This window comes from Dromaius novaehollandiae, chromosome 1 (assembly GCF_036370855.1).
Source record: "Dromaius novaehollandiae isolate bDroNov1 chromosome 1, bDroNov1.hap1, whole genome shotgun sequence".
Classification (NCBI taxonomy): Eukaryota; Metazoa; Chordata; class Aves; order Casuariiformes; family Dromaiidae; genus Dromaius; species Dromaius novaehollandiae.
The window spans coordinates 144,582,750-144,605,603 of NC_088098.1; the positions used below are offsets into that span (position 1 = coordinate 144,582,750).

General features: G+C 38.3%; 1 protein-coding gene across 1 annotated transcript in view; it reads left to right on the forward strand.

Annotated features, from left to right (window-relative positions):
* The window catches only part of LOC112992415 (interleukin-5 receptor subunit alpha-like), a 28,509-nt gene extending 16,897 nt beyond the window's left edge, over positions 1–11,612 (forward strand). Inside the window, exons 9-11 of the mRNA XM_064501324.1 lie at positions 3,427–3,514; positions 5,340–5,430; positions 7,816–11,612. Of these exons, the coding sequence (XP_064357394.1) occupies positions 3,427–3,514; positions 5,340–5,430; positions 7,816–7,938 (302 nt within the window). The 3' untranslated portion in view covers positions 7,939–11,612. The remainder of the gene's footprint in view (positions 1–3,426; positions 3,515–5,339; positions 5,431–7,815) is intronic.
* Positions 11,613–22,854: the final 11,242 nt, after the last annotated feature.

The window sequence follows — 22,854 nt, forward strand, 5'->3', positions numbered from 1 at the left end:
CTCTTATCTCATAGAAGTAGGAAGTGCTTTAGCTGTCATTTATACATACCTGCTCTGGCCCCCATGGTCTATTTTAGCACAAACTAAACAGAAGCACTGTAATACTTTTTCTTCACATCTTATAACTAAATTTTAATATTTGTATGCTAACAAGGAGAGCTTTTGTGTTTTCCCTGATGAGAAAAACACCTCCACATGCAAACTCATGATATCAGGTTGGGTAAAGGGGAAGCAGAGTATTAGAATGAGTAACACCACATACTTACGTAGAAAAACTGGTGCATAGACTTGTCTCTGCATGTCAACACACAAAACTGTACAATACTGTTGTTAATACAACAAAACAAGGTAAATTTTCATCTAATGCAACAGACTAGGTATTTTGAATATATCTTTCGGACCCATTCAGCTTCAAACATGTTTATCTGAAGAGATGAGAAATACAAGGCCAGACATTGCTATTTTTACAATGGATTGATTTTAAGTTCAGTTACAGGGTTTATAGGAGTCACTCACCCTCTCAGATGACTCACCACCTCTCACTATTCTGTTGGCACTTCCCACCTACTACCTCTCTTGGTCCAGATTCATTCAACCTAACTGGAAGCATTTCATTAGGCTCAGGACAGAGGAGCCTAGTTGTTCCATGTGCTCTCTGTGGTGAAGTAGAAAGCACATTTTAGTCCTTCAGAGCTTTAAATTTCCCTTTGGAGATGCCTCTTTCTTCCCCCTGGAGACAGAGGGAGCCTAGTAGGGTGGCATGGCCAGCAGAGAGGTCTTCCTGGTGCCTAGTGGTAGGTTAGATGCATCTGACCACTGTGTAGGAAGAGAAGGACAGAGAATTAGTACTTTTTATAGCAGGAAAATGTAGATTTACTCACTGCCTGCCAACATCTCACAAGAAAAAGAAGAAGGAAATGGAGCTGAGTGGTCACCCATCCTGATTTAGCCTACCAAACCTGCTTTCAGCAGCTGCAGCTGTCCTCCAACTGTTTTCAGCACTGCTGCTTTCCCAACTTCCTCTACAGCTGCTGTTGAGGCTTAACAATCACAGCTTGTTTCCTCCGCTTCACAAAAGTTTATAACAGACTAGACTGCCATTGCATATAAACTATAATAGCTCCATATGTTCAGTGTAGTATGTTGATTTACTTCTGGAGCATACTGCACATATACACAAGTTCATGTAATACAAGCAATTTCCCTTCTTCCTTCCTGTACTCAGAGAGGATCAGTGGCTTTTGTAATATGAATCTATGGAGTATATTACACTGAAGGCTCACATGCTAAGACAATCCTCTTTAAACATCTCCTTTGATGCCAAGAGAAAGTTCTGTGCCCATTTGATTTTGAATTCTGTTGAAATGATTTTGGCTGCTTCTAATTGGGAACCTGTATAATAATTGGACATGATAAAGTGCATTTTAATACTGCCTAGATTTTTAAGAAGCTGTTATCAGTAGTATCATTCATGGTAACTAATGCTAATCACATACCTAATTTTATAGACACAGTGGATTGAAAAAATTTAATCTTTTCCTGGAGTAACCTGAAATAGAAAATATCCATTCAGTATTTTTATTTTGGAATGTGTCAATTTTTCTGCTGGAAGTTCTAAAACAGCATGAAATGACCTGTTGTTTGTTTGCTCCTATAGGACATTCCAATGTTTCATCTGGAAAAGATGTTACATTTCTTTAAGAATGCATTTTTAAGAGGCGTTTCAGCTTCCATTTAAGAAAGCTGAAACATCAAAATGAAATAACTAAAATATTTGTTCTGAAATGTTTCTTTGACATGAAAAGAATTTGTTAATTTTCTTATGGGAAACAGATTCATTTTCCATTGGAATTAACATATGCCCTTCAAAACACTCAAATTAAACTGAATTCAGTTTTTCAGTATGGAAACTTTCTATTAAAAAAGAAATGTTTAATAAGCTTTATTTATATATAGAAACTTAAAATAATTGGTCTAATTCTTAGAGGTGCTGAGCATTCATAGACCACTTTGAAGTTAATAGAAATTTAGAGGTGCTCTGCATTTTTGAAACCAAGCCACTTATTTTGGTTTCCAAATACATTGTTTTTTTGTGACTAAATTTAAACATTTGCATCTGAAAGAAAAAAAAAAAGATCATAAATGGTCTGCCTAAAGGAATACAGGTCATTCTTTTTCCTCCTCCTTTCCAAAATGCATGAGGTAAGAAAGAGAGAGAACCAAATGCCTCCGTGGTTTGGCTGGCTTAAGGGCTGCTGTTTCCTCTTTTCTTGGCTGTGTACGTGACACAAGGCTAGCAGAACAATGCAGAACAATTACCTCAAACACAGTCCAGAGGTCGTTCAGCATGTATATTCTGAGCACTCATCTCAAAAGACAACAAGGAAAAAAGTCTTTCCTCATCTCTAAGCAAATAAAGAATAGTTTTGTATTTTAGTAAAACATTAAAGTTATTCTTATATATAGTTTTGTCCAGAAGTTTGTAAGTTTCTCCTGGTTTCATATCAGCTTTGTGCAAATTCATAATATCCTTGGTTCCAACTACAGATGGGTTAAGACTAGAAACTGTTATTCAACCCTTTTGTTCTTTGAATTTGATCTAGATTGATCCTAAAACCATAGTTTAACTGACCTAGGACTGTCAACATTTTAAGAGCTGTTCCTGCCTGTTTTTCTTCAAAAAGTGCTTAGTTCAAAGGAATCCAAACCCTACTCTTGATTCTAAAGCTAGATATTAAACAAAAAATTAATACCATTTTGAATCAACCAAAGACTTTGTTATTTTTGGTTTGGGGGAAGGAATGGAAGGCATAGAGTGGTAATATTTGTTGAACAGCAAAAAATATGTATTTTTAGAATGTTTTGTTTGCACTTTTTTAGGACTTTGCCTAACAGAGTTAAAAAGATAAATGAAATATAATGAAAACCAAACATTGCTTCTTTGGTCAAAGAGAATATTTTGTTTGACAGAAACCTTTTATTTTCATTTTGCCTTAAACTAGTTCCAGCTGTGAAGTGGTGAGGAGGCAGCTGCAGGGGGCTCACGGTGTGTGGAGATGGGAAGTGGTAACAGCAGGAATCCAGAAGCAGCTTGGGCAGGAAAAGGAGTGTCAACAGCAGGCAGACGGAGAAGTCATATATCTAGAGGAATCAAGGGTGGATGGAAGTATCCAGTAAAAGGACAGGAAATGCCCAGCATGCAAGAGCAGAAATCCACTGGGGCAGAGGAGAAAAGAACAGTACTGAAGTCAGAAATCCCTATTTCTCCTAAAAAGCCCAGGGAAATGTTTCTTTAAATCTGAAGTAGGTCAGGAATGGTACAATATTTATACAAGTCATTAATATACACCTCATCCATTTATGAACTACCCTTTCCCACAACCCTTTCCCACATTATTAACATTGTCCTTGCTTCTTCTTTTTAAGAAAAGACAGTGGACATCACATTGCTTATCCTCACCTTGTTTTGCCTCCTGATTTTCCTTGTATGTTTGCTGACATATGCATGTCGAAGGTAATATACATTTCCAGAAGGTAACGTAAATTTCTGGTGGAAGAGAGGTGGGGGAGGAAAGAATGGCCTCTGTGAGGGCAAGCAAACCATGGAATAAGTCAAACATAGATCTTCTCAGATAAATCCTGTTTGCAAGAAGCACCTAATTGTGCATTACTGGCTATTGTTCCAACAAAGGTGTGATGGATAGTCAAGACAAAGCTACTGCTGAGCACTGTCACTGTCATCTCACAGCTTCCATCCCAGTTCCAGGAGCTCTGGTCTTGCACTTGACTCTCTGCTCTCTCTCTCCCACCAGAAATGGCATTTTGTACCCCAGTGTGGCTATCTCCTTTTCACTCTCAGTGTGACTTTGCCCCATGCTTTTGTAGGTTCTGTTCAGTGACACCAGTGTCAATAACACTAAAGATGAATTTTGTTGGCCATTTTGCCCAATTCCTTTTCATAATTCATGGATATCTACAACATTCTTTTCCCGTAAGTTGCACAGCTTACACAAAGTAAGTTAAAAAAGAAAAGACAGGCTGGCAGAAGGAATTTGTTCTGCTATATCATCAGTGGCCCTACAACTGCTACCATTTAATGCAACCTACTGAGTGACTGGTCCATGCCAGCGTTCTTCTGCTTGGCTGCATAATTTTCCCATTCAGCTGGTGGAAAAGCCTTTTTTGTACTGAACAACATTATGTTCAGGATAGGATGGTCACTCAAGATGCCTTAATATTTGGAAGGTGCAGCATGTAAATTCAAAAGCTTTTGCTCTCAAAAGTCAATTAATTAATTAATTAACTACTAAATATTATTCCTGGTTAGGATAAAAGCAGTTGCCATAAAGTCTATCTTCCTTCAGTAAACAAAGAACTAAGTAACTGTAAAGATGAAAGAGTTAATATAAAAAATATAGAATAAAAAGTTTTCCCTGGGGTAAACAAAACATGTGATGGAAAGCCATCTGCATCCAAACGTAAAATAATGCTCTCATCAAATAACGAGGAGTGCCTCTGGTCTCAGCAGAACAATTCAGCTGGTAGAGCTCTTCTGTGGGAAAACCATAGTATTCAAAATCAACATATAATCCTTTGTGATGGTACAAAATGTTTTCATAGGTCTGTGCAGACACCACTCACTTGCTCTCAACTTGAGTTCTACTAGATTTCAGCAAATGAGTTAAATGATGTTTCTGATACTATATCTGCCCCTGTCCTCGGACATTTCTTTCTTTCTTTGATTATCATGCTTTATGGATGATATTTTTAATTATGAAAAGCACATATAGGAGTAATTTTACAGCAATAGGCGTGATAGCATGCTGCAAACTCACACTTTCCTAAGAAGTTAAGGGTGTGTGCATATGCATACCATTCCTTTAAATCTCTAGCAGGCTAAGAAACAGTCAGGCTGACGAAGATTTGGAGAAAACTCTGATCAAAAAGTCTGCAATGAAACCAGAAAGGGTAGAATACTTTTAGAAATTATAGATGTCTGACTAATTTAGACATCTAACTCATGCATTATTTTTTGGTACCTATCGAGATATTTCCCCAAAGTGTCCAAGTTCCCTTTCTAGTCAGCAGAAAGAGGTCAGCGTCTCCAAAGCCTGTTAGGTGGCTCCCGTCCATTTCTATTTAGTCACTTTCTTTGGATTTGTATGGATGCTGTTCTTCCCTCAGGTCACAGAGCATGCTGAGCCTGCTCTGGTATGTCCTCTTCTTATGTAGGTTTCTGACTTAGTTAAAATGCTGCCCAGTATCTATTACAACGCATTATTGAATGATCTGTTCCTGCAGACATTTAAGAGTTGTGTTTCTGTATTTCTCTCTTGCAGGCACAGATTCCTTGAAGCTATGACCATGCCTATCCCACAGGCTTCAGACAGTATCAAAACTTGGTTAGCTACAGAAGAGACTCACCACCAGGTAGAGTATGTCTGGTTTTTTTCTCTCACAGCATTAGCATATGTGATATTATTTGGGATCAGAATGGTACAACTTTAGATTGGAGCAGCAAGCCAGTTTCAAGAAAAAAATGGAAAAATAGCAGGCAAAGTATTTCTACTGAAGCCAAAAGAGAACAGAAGGCTTGTGGAGATTACAGGACAATGATCTTGGCAGACAGGAGGGAGAAAATCCTCAGGAGAGTTTTATTTCAAGAGTGTCTCAAAGAGAAAGTTTTTCAGCATATTCATACTCAGTGGGCCCACATTTCAAGGAGCAATCACCATGACTCCCTGCAGAAAAGTCAGTTCTGGGGCACTACAGGTATAGGCATGTGAGCAAGTTATGAAAGGTAAAGTCTGTGCAGAGCCATGCAAGGCATTAGCTATTTTGGAATAAAAGTCTGTGTGCACATTTTTATGGCAAATAAGAGGAAGCTCCACAATGCACAAAGTATAAGTTACCCCAGCATTGCACCTGCTGCAGTATAAAACCATGCAGAGGGGTTTTTACTTTGGAAGAGCTGATGTGTTGTAAGTACAGATGCTATTGTAACTTATTGGTCCTTTAGTCAGCTGGACAAAAGAGAAAATAAATACTTGCATTATCTGTGTGGATGAACAGGCTTGTGCTTTCAGTGCCATTGTCTGTGATCGCATGCGTTAAAAGAAAAAAATTCACCAGTCAGGCAGTTATCCAAATTCCTTGCTCTAGTGAAGCTATGCAGTGAACCGTGCTCCAGAAGGCATAGAAAGATTGTTTCTTACCATATTCTCCTGTAGCATGTGATGAAAAGGTGCAGGTGTGTCCAAACTGTTGGTTTTGTTTTGGAGACATTACTGAAATAACAAACTGTTATGAGGATTTTCTCCATCCTATCTATTCAAAACATTTGTTTAAGAACTTCTTCAAGATTTTCATGAATTCTGCTCTGTCCTACTCAACTCTATTTCTCTACTTTATAGTATCTAAATATCTTCTAGTCATGCATTCAGCAATATAACTAACTAACATATGCTAATGTTAGCAGTTATGCCATCTTCTTTCCCAGGAGAAAAAATGTGTTCTTTGTAATGTTGTGTTTTCTTTTTCATGAAAATATACACTCATAATCACAAACTCTGACAGAAACCATGGACCATCTCAATTCATGAATCACAATTATAATTGTGAGACAAGGGAGGGGTAGGTTGTTTTGTTTGTTTTACTTTATCATCTCAAAGATAAATTTATGGAAAAACTGATGTTCATATGCCACATGATTATATTACAAAGGCAAGATTGATGGCATGTGTTTTGAACTTGTACTTGGAGTTCATTCCACAAGCTCTGGGATGTCTCCCGAGAAAGATCTGTGCTCCTCGTCATCTTTAGTCATTTTTTCAGAAAAGAAAAGTCCAACAGGTCTTCAGAACTGGATTGAAGCCAAGCCTCTTATTCCCAAGATTCAATGTCACTTCTGTGACACCTCTGGCCAAAATTATTTGACCAAATTTGATCAAAAGGTGCCATATTTGCCACCTTCTCTGTGCTAAATCCTTTGTTACCCTTGTCATCAGTAATGGTGTGCAAATTAACTAATAATACCCACTGGAGACTTCACATTTGGACTATCAGAATGTAAAGATAGAATCATGACTGCCAAACATTTATTCTGTATCTGCCCCCACCCTAGAACTGTATACACTATTATACAGGGGTCTTGTTTGTTCATTATATAAATCAAAAATCATAGCAATAAAGATATTTGATATCACTAACAGATAAGGAAGACAGGTCTGACTTCAAACTATTGCAAACACTGAACACATCTTTGATAGAAAGACCTCAGCATAGCTATGTAATTACTGTCCAGATGATTACAAGAAGTGGCTGAAATGACTGTTGATGGCAGTTTTGGAAAGATAAATTGAATAAAACATATGGAACATATCATATCTCAAATACTGCTGAAAACTGAAATAGCAGAGACATTGACTTTGGACATACTGTAAGAGTTAAGATAACTGTGGAGAATGCTGCCGATATTACCTGTTTATCCAACAAATGAATACAACCCCTAAAACTTTAGCCGTTTGGAGTTAAAGTATGATTTTCACATAAATGCTAGACACACAGTCATGTCATCCCAGAGCTTGACTAGTGACCAAATTTAGGGCTCAAATCAACTAAGCAAGTAAGCTTACGAGCAGCTTGTAGATTGAGAGTCTAACTAATCTAATATCTGCATGCCATTTAGAATGACAGAGGAAGTAATCCATGCTAATCTCAGATATGCAAAATAAACAGCATGCTTGTAACAAAATTCAGAATTTGTAGTATCATTGAATTCAGGTGTTTGTGCATAATGTGATTTTTATCCAACAGAAACATATTTCAATGCAAGTGGAAATGCACTCAGAGACTGGGCTGGAAATTACAGAGGAAAACTGTGACATGAACGTTCAACAACAAAGACACTTGATGAGATCTGGATCAGAAGACCTGTAACACCAATATGATTTCTTTTCTGCATGGAAATTGTAATTGTAATATTGCATGGGAATTGTAATATTCTAAGCAAGACTGATACTGGAGTTTGCCTGAGCCCAACAATCTGATATTATGGAAAATTTTTGAGCTCTGACATTTTGCAACTCTTAGAATGTGCTTTGGAACACAAAGGAAAAAGCAGCACTTTACAGGTTGTCTTTAACTACTACTGCTCTTCAGTCTAGTAAAATTGCAGCAACTCAAAGCATATGATAGGTTATTGGGTCCTACTTGGGTCAATATAGAATTAGTGTTCATAATACTGTTTCATAATACTGCAGTTGCTTCCAAATAATGTCCTCTAGATCAATGCCTTTGAAAACTGGCTGGTCTTACAAATCTCATAATAACTACTCAATATCTGATTTAAGTGGTCAGGAGAAATGATGGGAGCAACTGGTGTTTATGGAAACAGCAGAATAAGCTCACAAGGATTTTCTAGAGCTCTGCAAAAATCATCTTCCGAGATACTGCAATGTGTCTGAAGACAACAACCAGAAAGAAAAGTCTTGTGTAAAGACACAGGGTCCTTTAATGTGATCACCATATTCCTGTGCAGTTAGCAAAAGGAGACAGCTTTAGACAGGGTGAAGAAAACAGAGAACATTTTCTGTTGTACCCTAATACTTTTTGAAACAGTCAGTAAATAAGATATGCATCTGTGCACAGGTTTGATCCACCTGAATATGGGGGCTTTTTGGCAAAATATCTCCTTCATCTCAGTGAAGAAGACTGCACTGTTCCTTCTTCCATACCAAGAATGGCTGATAAGTTCTTAGATCCCAGTCTGGAACTGCTTGGACAACGGAAGGACTGTCATTGACTTCATTTGCCATATGGTCAGGTTCATGACCTCAGCAAAAGAAATCAGCTTTACTAAGTAGTGTTATATTTCCTCTCAATTTTATTTTTTATAGAAGGTGAGGGTGGCCTTGCTTAAGAACATCAGTGTTATTCCCCTTGTATCAATCAGCCGGATGCCTACACAAGTCAGCAGGGAGAATATAAATGGTAGATATCATGTATTGAGTCAGGTTTCAGTCTGTAATGACAACTCCTTTTCTATCTTGAGTGTAGATGAAAAACACAGTTACCAGCATATTCATTTCTCGCCTGTATAGGCAGACAGTGTCTCTGTGGGTAGGCTAGGTAGTTCACCCCCTACCCATGGTACCTGCCAGTTTTCAGCAGGACAGGAAGAATTGCTACTTCAGCCAAAAATTGTCACAGGAGGCATTTAGGAAAAAAATGCCATGAACTTAGAGATTCCTTTGCAGGTAAGGATATAAAACTGATATAATGAAAGAATTTGAACACATGTGAGCTAAGTGAGGTGGATAAATACCATGCATTAGCCAAGCACATCTGGAATCCAGATTTTAAATACAGGCCACAGTGAATATTATATTGTTCCTTAAAATATATTTTATATACATACATTTTATATAGTTTTGGCTTGAAGCACTTGAGGCCCACAACCAGTGCCAGGATTCAAAATAAGACATAGAGCCTGTAGATTAAAGTAATTTTACCATTTTACCTGAAAATAGAATAATTCTTTTAAATCAAAATTGTTCTGCCTACAAGAGGCCTTGGTTTACATCCATACACACAGTTCACCCACGCACACATTGTAGCCTGCAAAGGCATACCATAAAAAAAGAAAAATTGTAATACCAGTTGTACAAAAAGTTAATTCTAAAGTACAAACTTTGTAATAAAAAATCAATAACTAGACCTTTTTGAAAAACACTTGAACAATTTTTTTAGAAAATGGTATATTTTTTCTTAAAATAAGAATATTATTTTAGCTATTCTAAACCTATACTCCAGTAATGGATTAATGTGCGATAGGTACATGATGAAAGATTATTATCTGAAAGCAAAATTGTACTGTCCTGTGTGTGGTAGTGAGCACTTAAGTATATATAAAATCTCACTTAGCTCAGCTGAATTGTTCCTGTGAATGAAGTGCTTACCTTCAGAAGACTTCATCTTCTAGTATTCAAGTGGCACAACTTGATGAGACTCTTTATAGTGCAGCACACATACAGATTGCTGTTCCCCTCCACTTATGCATACATAGAAGTCTCATTTGTTTCAGTGGACACTGGAGTCAAAATCCTTCTGACTGGACTATAAAGCCCTGTGATATATTGTGACTAGCTATTTTTATGCTTGCAGGTCTCAGTCCCCACTTCAGCCAGGTATGTATAGCATAGGGAGACTTAGGGCTGGGAGTATTATCCTATACTTTCATTTCCTCCTGATCATCAGTGACTATGTAGATATTGGGCTTATCTTGTTGCTTCTGAGGGCACAATGGTCCCTTTCTTTTGCTTTGGAAGGAAAGTAATTGCAAGAGGAGAAGGGAATCAGTAAAGCAACCATCTCATTTAGGACAGAAGAGTGGGATTGCCTGTGCATGAAGCCTGGTCAGGTTGTCCATTGCTGCCACCTACCGTACACACAACCTGCTTTTAATGAGAAATATTCTTGAAGCTTTCAATCCGGCTTTGCTCAAGATAGTTCTGCTGATATGCTGCTTTAACTGCCCTGATATAATTAAAATACTCCACTCCCTCAACTCTTTCTTCAAGTCCTGGCCTATATTAGGGACAGGATCTATCTCAAAAATTTAGCTTCCTCAGAGTTAGCTATTTAATCAAACATTAGGGTCCAGGGCCTGGGATACTGTAAGAAGAAAGACTGTCACTTTCAGAGAGCACTTTGTTCCATCCTGAAATACGTGTCTAAGACAGGATGAGTTCTCCTTCACTTTAAATCCTAAATGATCAGACTCAGAGTACATGTCTATATTGGCAAAATATCCTTTCTTGACCTAATTTATTATAGGTTGGCAGGTGTTGCTTTACCTTTGGGAGTTTTTCCAACAAAGTTATAGCACTCAAAGTTCACAACTCATCATATTTTAGACCAACATTATTATGCCAGCAACAGTAAGTTTGATCAGAAACAGGTCTGATTGAGACCAAGGGCCGAGAATATTCAGCCACAGTATTTTGGTCAAAGTCTGACTCCGCATTTTTATTCTTCTCACCGTCAAGTATTAAGGCTCCATCCCACTCCATTTTCAGTTTCACTGAAGTGAAACGTATCAAGTAGATAAAGGTCTGTGAGTGTGAGGTGTGTATGAATATGGAAGTAACATGATGAAAGAAATGCTCGTTGTATTGAAAAAGGTGACAATATTCATCAGGACTAAGTGTACACACTGCGTTCTTAGCAAACCACCTCTATTTCTCCATTAGCAGACCACCTCTGTTTCTCCATTATGGTTGTATATAATGTCTGTTGGCATTTGACTAGCCAATGCTAGATGACTGGTACAGCTTGATCTACTTATATCAAAAGGAACTAGATGGCTCCTACAAAATAAGTAACCTTATGGATAAAGATGACATTAAGAAGATTAAAGTCCTTCTTGTGGAAAACTGATGCAGCATTGGACTGAGCTATAAGATGCATCACTGCATCTCGATAGAATACAGTCATGTCAGCACTCATAATAATTGCCTCAGAAAAATATAGGCCACATCTTTCAATACAATTTGCTTATAAAGCCTATGGCCACACCTCTAGTTCTCATAAAACCTGGCAGATGATCAGTGATACACTCCAACTATTGGATAAATAATTAGAGAATATGATTTTGACTACATTTGGTCTTTAGTTCAGGAGATCATTTGGAGTGACATAGACCCCGAGAAGCAGTGAACACCTAGGAGTAAAATATACCCTAGCTTTACTGAGCTCTCCTACTATCACCCTCCAATCTCATAACAGCTTCTGAAAAACACAATCAGATTTATGTAGCTCCAGTAAATCCAAAACATGTAAACATCAAAAAGCTTGTAAAATTCATAGGAAAAGCAAAACATTAACAAAGGAGGGAAGAAGAGGGGGGAGTGGAGAGAAGACAGAGTTTGTATTCCAGATCATACAACAATGCCATTATGCTTTCATTATCTCACAAAGATTAGTTTGGATCTGGCAAGCTGACACTTTACATCCATATAGATGAAAAATTACTGTATTTTACAGCTTGTTATGGCTTTCAGCTGTCATTTGTGCTTTTGTCCAATGGAGGAAAGTAAGATGCCTTTTGTGGTGATTAAGTGAAAGTTCTAGAGCATCCTAGCTGAGAGATATTAATTTCATCGTTGGCTTCATGCAAAAGCATACTATGTGAGGAAATCTCTTTCTGCATTTTAAGCTATAGGACTGCTTGCCACAGGATGTTGAAAATGCACACAGGTTCAAAGAAAACTGGACAAATCCATGGAAAAAAAATCTATCAAAGACCTGCTAGATACAAAGACAATTCCTTTGTCTTATGTAGTCCTTCAGTCATAAACCACAGGACACTGGCAGAATAAATGTGCCTTCCTCTCATTTTCTTCCCTAGCCGTCCACTACTGGCACTGTTAGAGCCTTAGCGGCCCACTGATCTAGATCAGCCTTTGGACTGATCCACTATAAAAATGTTTATATACTTAGAGCAGTTGGAGGAGCTGCTGAGGCTTCATGTGTGTTTACCAATTATTCAGTGACTAATGCTTTTATTACTAATGTTGAAACCAAATCTATGACCTCTGTATTCAGAAGAATGACAAAGCATGCTACTAAGCTGACATCTAAACCCAGATACCCTCAGATTACCACAGGGAACTTTGAAAATGCTTCATAAAGTCACAGAGTTCACAGTCACTATGTTAACATAGGGAATTCCTGTGACAATATGGAGAAGGGATTTATCTATTTACAGAATTTCAGTAGCTTTCTTGGATCACTTGGTGTTATTTATATAACAATGTATTTTATTTAAAATATACAGAATGCATAAGCTTTATCCTTGATCCCTTTTGGAGGTTAAATAAAGAGGAACTGCCATGCATAAACCATGGACTGAAGTTCCAACATCTGGCAGCAATGGAAAGAAATGGACACAAGCAAAACTGTGCTCACTTTCAAGAGATGATTGAACAAAATTTGCAATAACTTATATTCCCTGTATTGTGAATGTAGTCAGCTTTAATGCACTGTAACATTGCACACTGGAGAGTCTGAAGTATGAGGTATTCAGGGATATATAAAGACTGTAAATTATTTGCATCCCTACATTTCTCAATTTATTTCTTCATCAAAACCAATAAAAATAAAATAACAGAATACCTATCCCATATGTAGCATATATTTTGGATTTCTTTAGACTGAAGACAGTATATGCTCAGAGAATGACTTCTGCATGCCTGTTTAACAGTTGTTAGTCCTCATCATGTTCAAACTTCCAGATACCTGTTTGGGGAATTTATGCCGTGTATCACCTGCCATAATTCCTAGCACACAGACTCATATTACATGTGATGAGGAACCGTTCCTTCAGCAGTGGGAAGTGAGGAACTGCTGGGCTTCACGGGAGCAGTGAGTGCTTCGGGGCTTATCAGGGCAGACAGGTGCCAGGGCCACCCCACGGGTGAGTGACAGGTAACTTTTTTCCCCGCTCTAGAGCCATGAGTTAGTCTTAGGGCATAGGAAGGTTTGGGGTACAGGCAGCACACCTCAGAAGATTCAGTTAGCCAAAACACAGTGGTCATCTGGTCTTGATTTAGTAACTGAGGATATTCCATGATCTGTTTTCTAGGGCACCTCAGCACTCCACTTGGAGCACTGCCAACATGGTGCTATTTTCTGACAACTGGGAGCTCTTTCTTCTCCTTTAAAAAAATCCTTTTGGTTGTTTTGTATAAACACTTTTTTTTTTTCCATTCCTATGAGTAGATTTTAAACACTAGGTGTCAGTCAGTCACCTCACAAGAGCAGATTCTCAAGCAATAGCATATTTGTCTTTGGTAGCAAAAAATTTTAAAGGGAATGTGTACAATAATGTACACATCAAATGATAACTGAAGTAATGCCAAAGTTCCAGCAATTATTCCAGCACCAACTCCACAGAGCTGTTTAACAGCCACAGACATCCCAAGAGCTGGGGAATGTGGAGAACCCACTTTCCTGCAAAGATGCTTGCACACACTGTGGTGAGTATTCACACTATCTCTGTAAAATCCGTCTTAAGCTGCTTCCTAATGCTACAGATGACTGGTAAGTTCTCCTGATAAACCACCCATGGTATTCAAGTTTCTGGAGTGTTTGTAGAAACTTAGTTTTCAAAAGAAAGACACCTCATAGCTAAGTGGAAAAACTGGAGCTCAAGCAGTTCTCTACTCTTCTGCATTTCCTAATAGCTCGAGTGGTGAGGCAGCGCAGTTGCCTGGTGGTGAACTATTGCATCGAGAGTTGCTGGACTTCATGACTGAGGCCCTTCAGGCAGCTCTGCACTCAGGGTCTTCATTTTTATGGATCTGACTTTTAGTACTCTTCCACCACAGTAGATGCAGAGATAGGCAAGCTGGCTCCACAGAATAATGATATACAAGAGGAGCTGTTTTCTCAAGCCCCACTGCATGACTATGGGTATACTGCCTCAGGACCACACTAATATGTCTTCATTGAGCTCCCAGTGTGGATATATAGGGTGGGATCATGCTGCCTCTCTACTACGTGACATGCACCAGTTTTGGGCACCCAGCTTTCTCTACATGTTGTTGTGTCACAGACCTGACTTAAATGCTCACAGCTCCACTAAATGCCAGGGCATATACATCCTGCCTGGGCATGTAGCCATTGTCTAAAACTTGGCTTTGTTGCTATGGAGTTTTTATTATTTTCTTCAGCTACATTTTGATTCAGAAATCCCAATAAGCCTTCAAGAATCTGTAGCATATTCTTGAAATATGTTTGGATTGCCTTTCTTTCCTGGAAGAATACATGTACATATGTATCATTTCAACTACTCAGCTAATTTTAAGACAATGTCACTGTGTATTTCCAGTGCTAATTTACTCCAGAGTATACGAAATAATGTATATTACAATTCTGGTCTCTTTTTTTACACATATATTTAAAATTAATGCATCTCTGCTGTGAGACTCTGGCAGAAATGTCTTTTATGACATGTTGATCCCACAATATACAATTTTTTCAGCCCATCTGTGAGATCCTGGAATGCTGGGCTTATGCTGCTTGTGACTATCTGATCCTGGGGACTAATGACTGCTTCAGCTCTCTCCACGTGTCAGTCCATAAGATGAAGGTCCATCTAGGACAGGTCCTCAGAGGAGGCAGATAACAGCTTTCAGGCTAGAAAACAGAGCTGGATTTTTCATTACTCTGTACTTTGTGAGGCAGAACACAGCTATGTGCTGTGCTGCCCCATGAGAGTAGCTGCATTTCCACCCACTCTGCACTCATCTTGCCTGAGCACACATCACTGCACAAGGCAAGGGGACTGGAGAACCATTTCATTTGATCTCCAGAATATCACTGCATTTGGGTCTTTTTTATGTTATTTAGTTCATTTGATCTCACATCAGGGCTGGTGATGGGAAAAAACAGCAGCAAATTAGTTCCTCATCTTTGTACCTCTCTTCCTGCTGTGATCATTTGACCATCCTTTCTTGTTCCCCTTATTTCAGGGTAGTTTTGCACCTGCACATCATCATGATGGTAATGACAGTCCCTTCATTGCAATAAAACTTAGCCACATTTGTATGGCAAGCCTTCTACCAAGACAAAGGCTGCCTTGTGTGGGGCAAGATGCAAACACCTGTATCCAAATTCATCCCACTTAAGCGAGGTGCCTCTGTTAGAAATCCAGGACCCCTCTGCAGTCAGTGGAGAAAGACAGACACCTCCAAAGTCTGGTTCATTCCACCTGAGGATGCTTGTTTCCCTCTACTTTTCCCTTGATTATAGAAGGAAAATGATGTTAACACAAGAGCCCCAGTTCAGCACAGCACATCAAGTTTGCTGAGAACAAACAGGGGAAAGACATTAGCTATATTAAAGATGTAACAGGGCAAATAGAAACCATAGTTAGAAGGTGGAAAACAGAAAGTTAGGGAAAATAGTGCAGTGGTGAATCAGAAAATGGCTCTCAGGTCTCTGGTCTCCTCACACCTGTCACCAGAAGGTACTCCGTTCTGGTCATACTTGCTATTTTGAAATGTCTATGTCATTTTCATAATTCTTTACTTCTTTTCAGCAGATGCAACACATCGATAACCTTTACTGAAAATGTCCTCCTACTGGCTTAAAATACCCATTTGTGACTTCATCTGATTCAGAAAAGTGAGATGAATTTTACATTCATCATCTGCTTGGAGTCTAAAATTGACATGGTGTCATAGATACTGTTTTTGCTTCATTCAGAACTGGAACTCAGAAAATGAAGCATGTGATACCAAGCTGATATAATCTATGAGATACAGCGAGAAGCAAAAAATTATATCCTTCAACATTATCATATTGGTCTTTTGTTCAAAACTGAGAGGCTGAATTTAGTATTTTACTGCTGAAGTAAAACAAACGAGAACTATAACAAAAGAATTCTGATTTTCTATGTTTTTTGCCTATAGGGATTTTTTGACAGCTATGAAGGTTGAACGCATTGGACTGATGCAGACTGCCCTTCTCCTTGATGACCACTTCTTTAACATTTGTCAGCCCTGAATATTTCTCAGTATTTACCTTCTATCAAAGTCTGGCTGAAATAGGCTAGCAGGATTAAATTAAGAAAGAAAAGGCCAATGGCAGATGTACCTCCATGAAAACATACCATGTAATCAGCCAGACCTCTTTTCCCTAATAAATTAGACTAAAAATTTGTTGAAGACACACTATGACACTGAACAATTATTTTGAAATTATCAGATTACTAATATATTATACATAAGATATGACTCTACTGAGGTTAGATAAATCTAAGTCGTTACTTCCTTACAACAGTGTCACACACAGTTAGAAAACTTCAGCAAATGAGCTGATTGGTATGGTTCATGCTTAATAATAATTTTGAAGAGTGAATTCTAATTTTTTAATCAATAAGGACTAAAAGAATTCAGAGACTCAAAATACTGAAGCTTTTCTGGTGACTATAAAAGAATATTTTTCTTAAGCAAAGTTGAGATAAAGGGTGCCATGAAAAAAAATTGTTTTACAATGCATGTAAAAGCATAAAATTATTTGTCAAAGAAACAAAGTGAGAAAAATACCAAGCTGTTTGGAAATAATGTGGGTTTCTTAAATGTCTGATTTCAAAGCATATAACATTATTGTGGTTACACACATGCTAAAGATGTGTTCAGCTCTCTCTGTCACTAAAATGTAGCGTTTGCACTTGTGGTGTACGCAAGTGAAACTATCGTGTAAATTTTATAAAGGCACACCGCTCTTGCTCCCGTTGAGATTAAATAGAAAAGCTTTCACTGAATATATGGAATTTTTAAATTCCATTGAAACCCTGAAGAACATGTGACATCATTGCATGAAGCCTGGCTGCTCAGCACAGAAAAGCAGAGTTTGATTACAGAGTCCAACTTGATCCATGGAAAGGGGATGTAGACACCACCTATGTTTCAGCTCAGGATGAAGATATATTTTCCTAGGCTAAAAGAGCCAGTATAATTGTGCAAGCATAAACTGTCTTATAAGAAACCTGAAGCTCCTGAAACAAATGTTATTTCAATATTATAAACATCACATAGGAGACAAGATTAAAAGATATTAGTTTTGGTTGGCTGGTTGGATTTGGTTTGCTGGGCTTTTTTTTTGTTTCTGTTTTATTTCTTTTTTTTCTGCCAAAGCTAGATGATACTTGATACAAAACAGCAACTTGATCTGTTGGATCATATCACAAACATCCTGTCAAACAGACTGATGGTCTATTTTTTTCCTGTGTAGTGTGTGGGTGTGCTTTTTATTCACTTATTTGTTTCAAGATTGGTTGGAATTGATAGGAAAGTAATAAAGACTGCACCAGAAAATATCTTAATGACATTACAAAAATTCAGGGCGTATCTGTGGCTCAAAAGTTGCATATGGTTCTGGTCTTCCCACCTCAAAAGGATATAATAAATCTAAACAAAGAAAGATACCAGTGGTCAAAGGTATGAAATGACTGACATGTGAGAAATGACTAAGTAGACTAGGATTCTTCAACCTGGAACAGGGACAGCTAAAGGGAAATGATGATAGTAGGCTATAATCTAAAAAAATCAGTTAAACCTCTTCCCACAACAAGCATAGCTAAATTGTGGAAATCTTTTGCAAAGAATGTTGCCGCATGTCAACATGGGTTCAAAAGGTGATTAAAAAACTCGAACAATAAACATTGATTCGTCAAGAACTAGTAAACATACATCCATGACTAAGGAAGCCCCTGAGCTACAGATAACCAGATAACAGGAGGTTGCATGCAATTCTTGTACTGTTCTTATATGCTTCCCTTCATGTCTTGGGGGGCTCCAGCTAGAGCTCTGTTTGGACTAGTGGGGCCATGTCTCCTCCTCACCTTCCCTGAGACCTTCTCCTTGGTAGAGAATCCTGGAGGCTGGATGCCCTGGGGGCCTACATGGGGAGGAGAGAGCTTGGGGAGGCCAAGTCATGCCATTGCCAGGAGGGAATAGGGAAGAAACTCTATAATTGAGCTCCTGTCTTTCCTTTCTTACCTAACTCTCAGCAATGGGAACAAAATATGATGTCTTTGAAATCTAGGTATAGTTCATCACCTTTCATAGAGAGTGGCACAAGCAGGTGTGGCCTGTATCTTTTTCCTGGAATCTGTTTAGTGAAAGGCTATAGAAAGTTCCTAAAAATGGTGAATAAGGTCAGAATGTAACCTGGCACAGTAATGATGTCATTTTGAATAGCCATGCATGCTTTCGAGCAGGACTCCATGACCTTCTGGGGGCCCTTTGTAATGGCTGTGCTGGCTGGGCTGTTACTGCTGGTGGGGGGGTGCAGGCCATGGCACTGCCTATGTCTGCTGCCATCTCTGCATAAGGGCATATGACATTCAGAAGTGCCTCATCTACAACTGGCGGGCACATTTAATGTTTTGAATCCCTATCTCCCTTCTCCACCACTGCAAAGCAAAATGCTTGCCCAGAGATGCAGTTTGAACATTGATGTGGGGCTGAGAGAATCTGTTTTGTTGAAAACAAAACTTTAAACTTGCTCAATGTGTTCTGCTATCTCTACTTTGTTACTTGATGAAGGAGATAATGAAATTGGAGATAAGAGAAAAAGGAAAAAAAGGCCTATCTTGATGTGTTTGTTTCTCCCTGTAAGTACTGTGTGTTAGGTGTCACCAAACTTTGTTTCTCTTGCTTAATGTGACATTAGAAATTCATTAGAAATTCATTAGGATTAGAAATTCATTAGAAATTGCTGATCCCTTTTGTCGTTTGTTACTGTGCATGTTTCCCTATGTGTGGAGTGAATCTACTAGACTGCATATATTCATTCCTAGTTGAAGTTTGTATGTCAACACAGAGCAGAGACAGAGTGCGAGCCTGATTGGCACTGAATTTTCCTTCTCATGGAGAGAGGGACTGCACAGAGCAATGGAGAAGGGCCACAGTCTGAATGGTCTCGACTGCAGCAGCTGCCAGACTGCAGCTTTTCTTACAATGTAATGCGTGCCTCTCCTTGCAGCGATGGAGTGAGGAAAAACTTGCCTTTCACGGTTTCACAGCTGATAACTGCTAATGGGGAAGAAAAACTGAAAACTTCCACTTCACAGACTTACACTCAAGGTAGCCATTTACATCTTGGGGAAAATGGGATAAAATTAAGGCATTCTAATGTAGCCTTGTTTTGCATTCTTGCAGAACAGCTGTATATCAACGCAAACATAGCAAGGCATGGAGCACTCAGGCTGCCCCTTCCTTAGCTGTGAGTGATGCTGCCCAAGTTTGATTCTGTTATCAAACAGGTGAACCAAGCAAGCTTCTATTATGAAAGCTACTTAGTAAAAATGACATAAATGTGTTTATTTGGGTGAGAGGGGAGCACAAAGGGAAAACAGCAAAGTCATGAAGCTTGTATTTATTTCTTCTAAATTGCTTAAGGATAGAAGTTGCTAACTTTAAAAGCGAAACAGTGATTTTTCTATTTACCTGCAATATAAATTGATTGAGACATGATATGGCAACCTTTTGTGTGTGTGTGTGATCCCAGCAAGCCTTTTTCACTCTGCCTCTAAAAGACTAGTTTTTCTGATTACTGTGTATCACCTGAAGAGCCTTCTAGTGTAGGTACATAATTGGGACCAGGCAAGGGATGGGCCAAATATTATTTTGCTGTAGTTATCCATAGGATGCTGGAATACTCCTCTGTAGCTGAAAGGATTTCAGAAAAAGGCATGAAATTTAGCTATCTAACTTTGTTTGAGATGTCAAGATAGCCTACTTTGCTTACCTTTATATGTACCAGGGCTCTGTCATACCCAAACACCAAGACAGAGGAAAAAATTTTCAGGTAGAGAAGATACAATTTTTCAGCATGGTTTTCCATATCAGTACCACTGATTTTGAACTGAAATAAAAGGCCATCTTGAAAAGATGTTCCTCTAACAAAAGCAGAGACCTCTTTTCCAGCCCAAAAGCAATATGATCTTTCCATGAGACCTCCCAGCCTTTACTTGCCCTTTCCAGATTGCTTTCTAAAAATCAGTAAGGAAAAAAAGGCCTTAAATAAATGTTCTTTCCCATTTAGATCTAATTTGATAAAAGCTGCCACCCTCCATTCCTCATATGCCTGCTGGTCATGGCCATCACAAAGTTAATATAGTTACCAGAAATGAGCTAAACTCAACTCAAAACATGTGTTTGCCTGTACAATGGCATTTTAGAAAACATTGCTTATATTTCCCCAATCTCAACTTTTCTATGGTTTGTTTGTTTGGAAACAACATTTGAAATTCAATTACATTTATTGCAATTCTGAGAAGGGCCCCCACTTCCTTTTTAAAACAATTCACAAAAAAAAAACAAAATGGGGACTTGCTGGTGCAAGAGACTTTCTCTAGAGGCTGGATTTTTCCCCCTCCTTCCTTTAAGCAGATTTTCCTATTTAAGTATAGAATTATCTCGTGCATACCTCACTTTGAATTAGTCTTGTACGAGTGCAAAACCATGCTGCACCTTTCAGGAAAAAAAAAGATCTTTATAACAACCAGCCCAGTGTAAATGTTAGGCCAGATTCCCCTTCCGTGCCTTGTTTTCTCTGTCTGGCAATATTCCCCCTGCAAGGGAGCCTGCTGGGGCAGGCTCACAGAAGTCCCAAGTTGGAGGGTCCCAGGCCTAGTTCAGGAAAGGCTGACAGTGAAGGTAAGAGAAAAGCCTAGACACCTGAATACTTCCAGCTTCTTTATCCATTCCAGCAAGTCTATCTGGGCTACCTTTTTGTCATCCTCTTGTTACCTGGATGCACAAGCTTTATTTCGTTACTGATGGGTCATCTCAGCACTAGGTAATGCCTGCTGTTGAATTGTATAGTAACAAGGGAAGAAGATCCCCTGGTTGAAGAGCCAAGGATAAGAAATGGAGCAGCCAAGGTAGCCAAATACTCAAGAAGTTCCCTTAGATTCAATGTCATTCCCTTCCACCCCCACCCATAATGAACTGAGATGTGTGAAAAAAAAAAGACAAAAATTCAAACTATACTTAGATAAAACTAAGTCTTGACAAGACTAAGATATAATGCTGCTTTGACAGTACAGTCCTCTCAGCATATGTTCACATAATTACCATTTTAGATACAGGGAATCTTCAGTGTAGTTAAAGTCATTGAAAGGTGCAGGAACATTTTGTTATTAAAATCTCAGATAACAAAAGATGAACTACAAGAACAACATTCTCTGATGCAGAATCCTTGTTCCTAAGGGGAGAGAATTACCACAACACTGGAGTCCAGAACTGCATCTCTAACCTCTTTAGTATAGGTATGTTGTACATGGAGTAAACAAAGTCTCTTAACTCTTCTCTCCATACATAAACAACTTTCCAATCCTCAAGAACTGTTTTACAGCTTCAGTATAACTTGGGGCACAAAGAACAGAACAGAAGCAATGCCACTGCTTTACAAATTTTGATATTCTTTCTTATACAATCTTCCAGAAGTGTTGGTAAATTGGGCCCGAGGGAGTAGAAGCATCTTTAGCCAGTTGTATGGTGGGCAGCCATTCGGTCAATGTGAGAGACTGACATTAAATGCCCATCTAACCCTTCTTTCTTTGCAATTATGGAGTCCTCCACAGGTACAAAGAGCCTAAGCTCTCAAAAAACCCATGGGACACTTGCCTGAAGTAGGCAGGATCACCAGCTCTCTCAAAATATCTGTTGTATACTGAGAGATCATTGCTCTCAGAGAGACCCAAAGCTTTCAGATGGATAAATATGATATGTTGAAAGGATTCCCACCCAGAGCTTAAAGCTGTGCTTTAAAGCTGACATTTTAAAGCTACCTTTTGTAAGTTTAAAGGGTTAGATAAAAAAGAATGAGAATTCACTATGCTGTCATTACAGTCTTAAGTCACATTCATGATTTCTTAGTCAAGCATGGCTGGTAGATATCAAGAATTTCTGCTATACTAGAAATTCCACTCTATTCCACACAGAAAATAAATCAAAGGATTTATAATATCTTATTAAACAAAACATTATAAAAAAACCTATTTTGGAATAATTAAAATGCTAAGCATAAAATAAAAATAATGAATTCTATAATTTTATAAATTCTATAGATTTGAAAAAACTATGTAGTATTACTATAATTTTTATTGAAATAGAAAGAAAAAAACATGTATAAGAAAAACAGGCTATATTCTGATGTTTAATTTTCATCATATTTTTCTTCATCTGAAGAAGCCAATTTTTGCTGTTATGGATCGAAACAAATAGTCAGACAGGTTCAAGTTACAGCCAGTTGGGTTCTTCATGCAAAACTCAA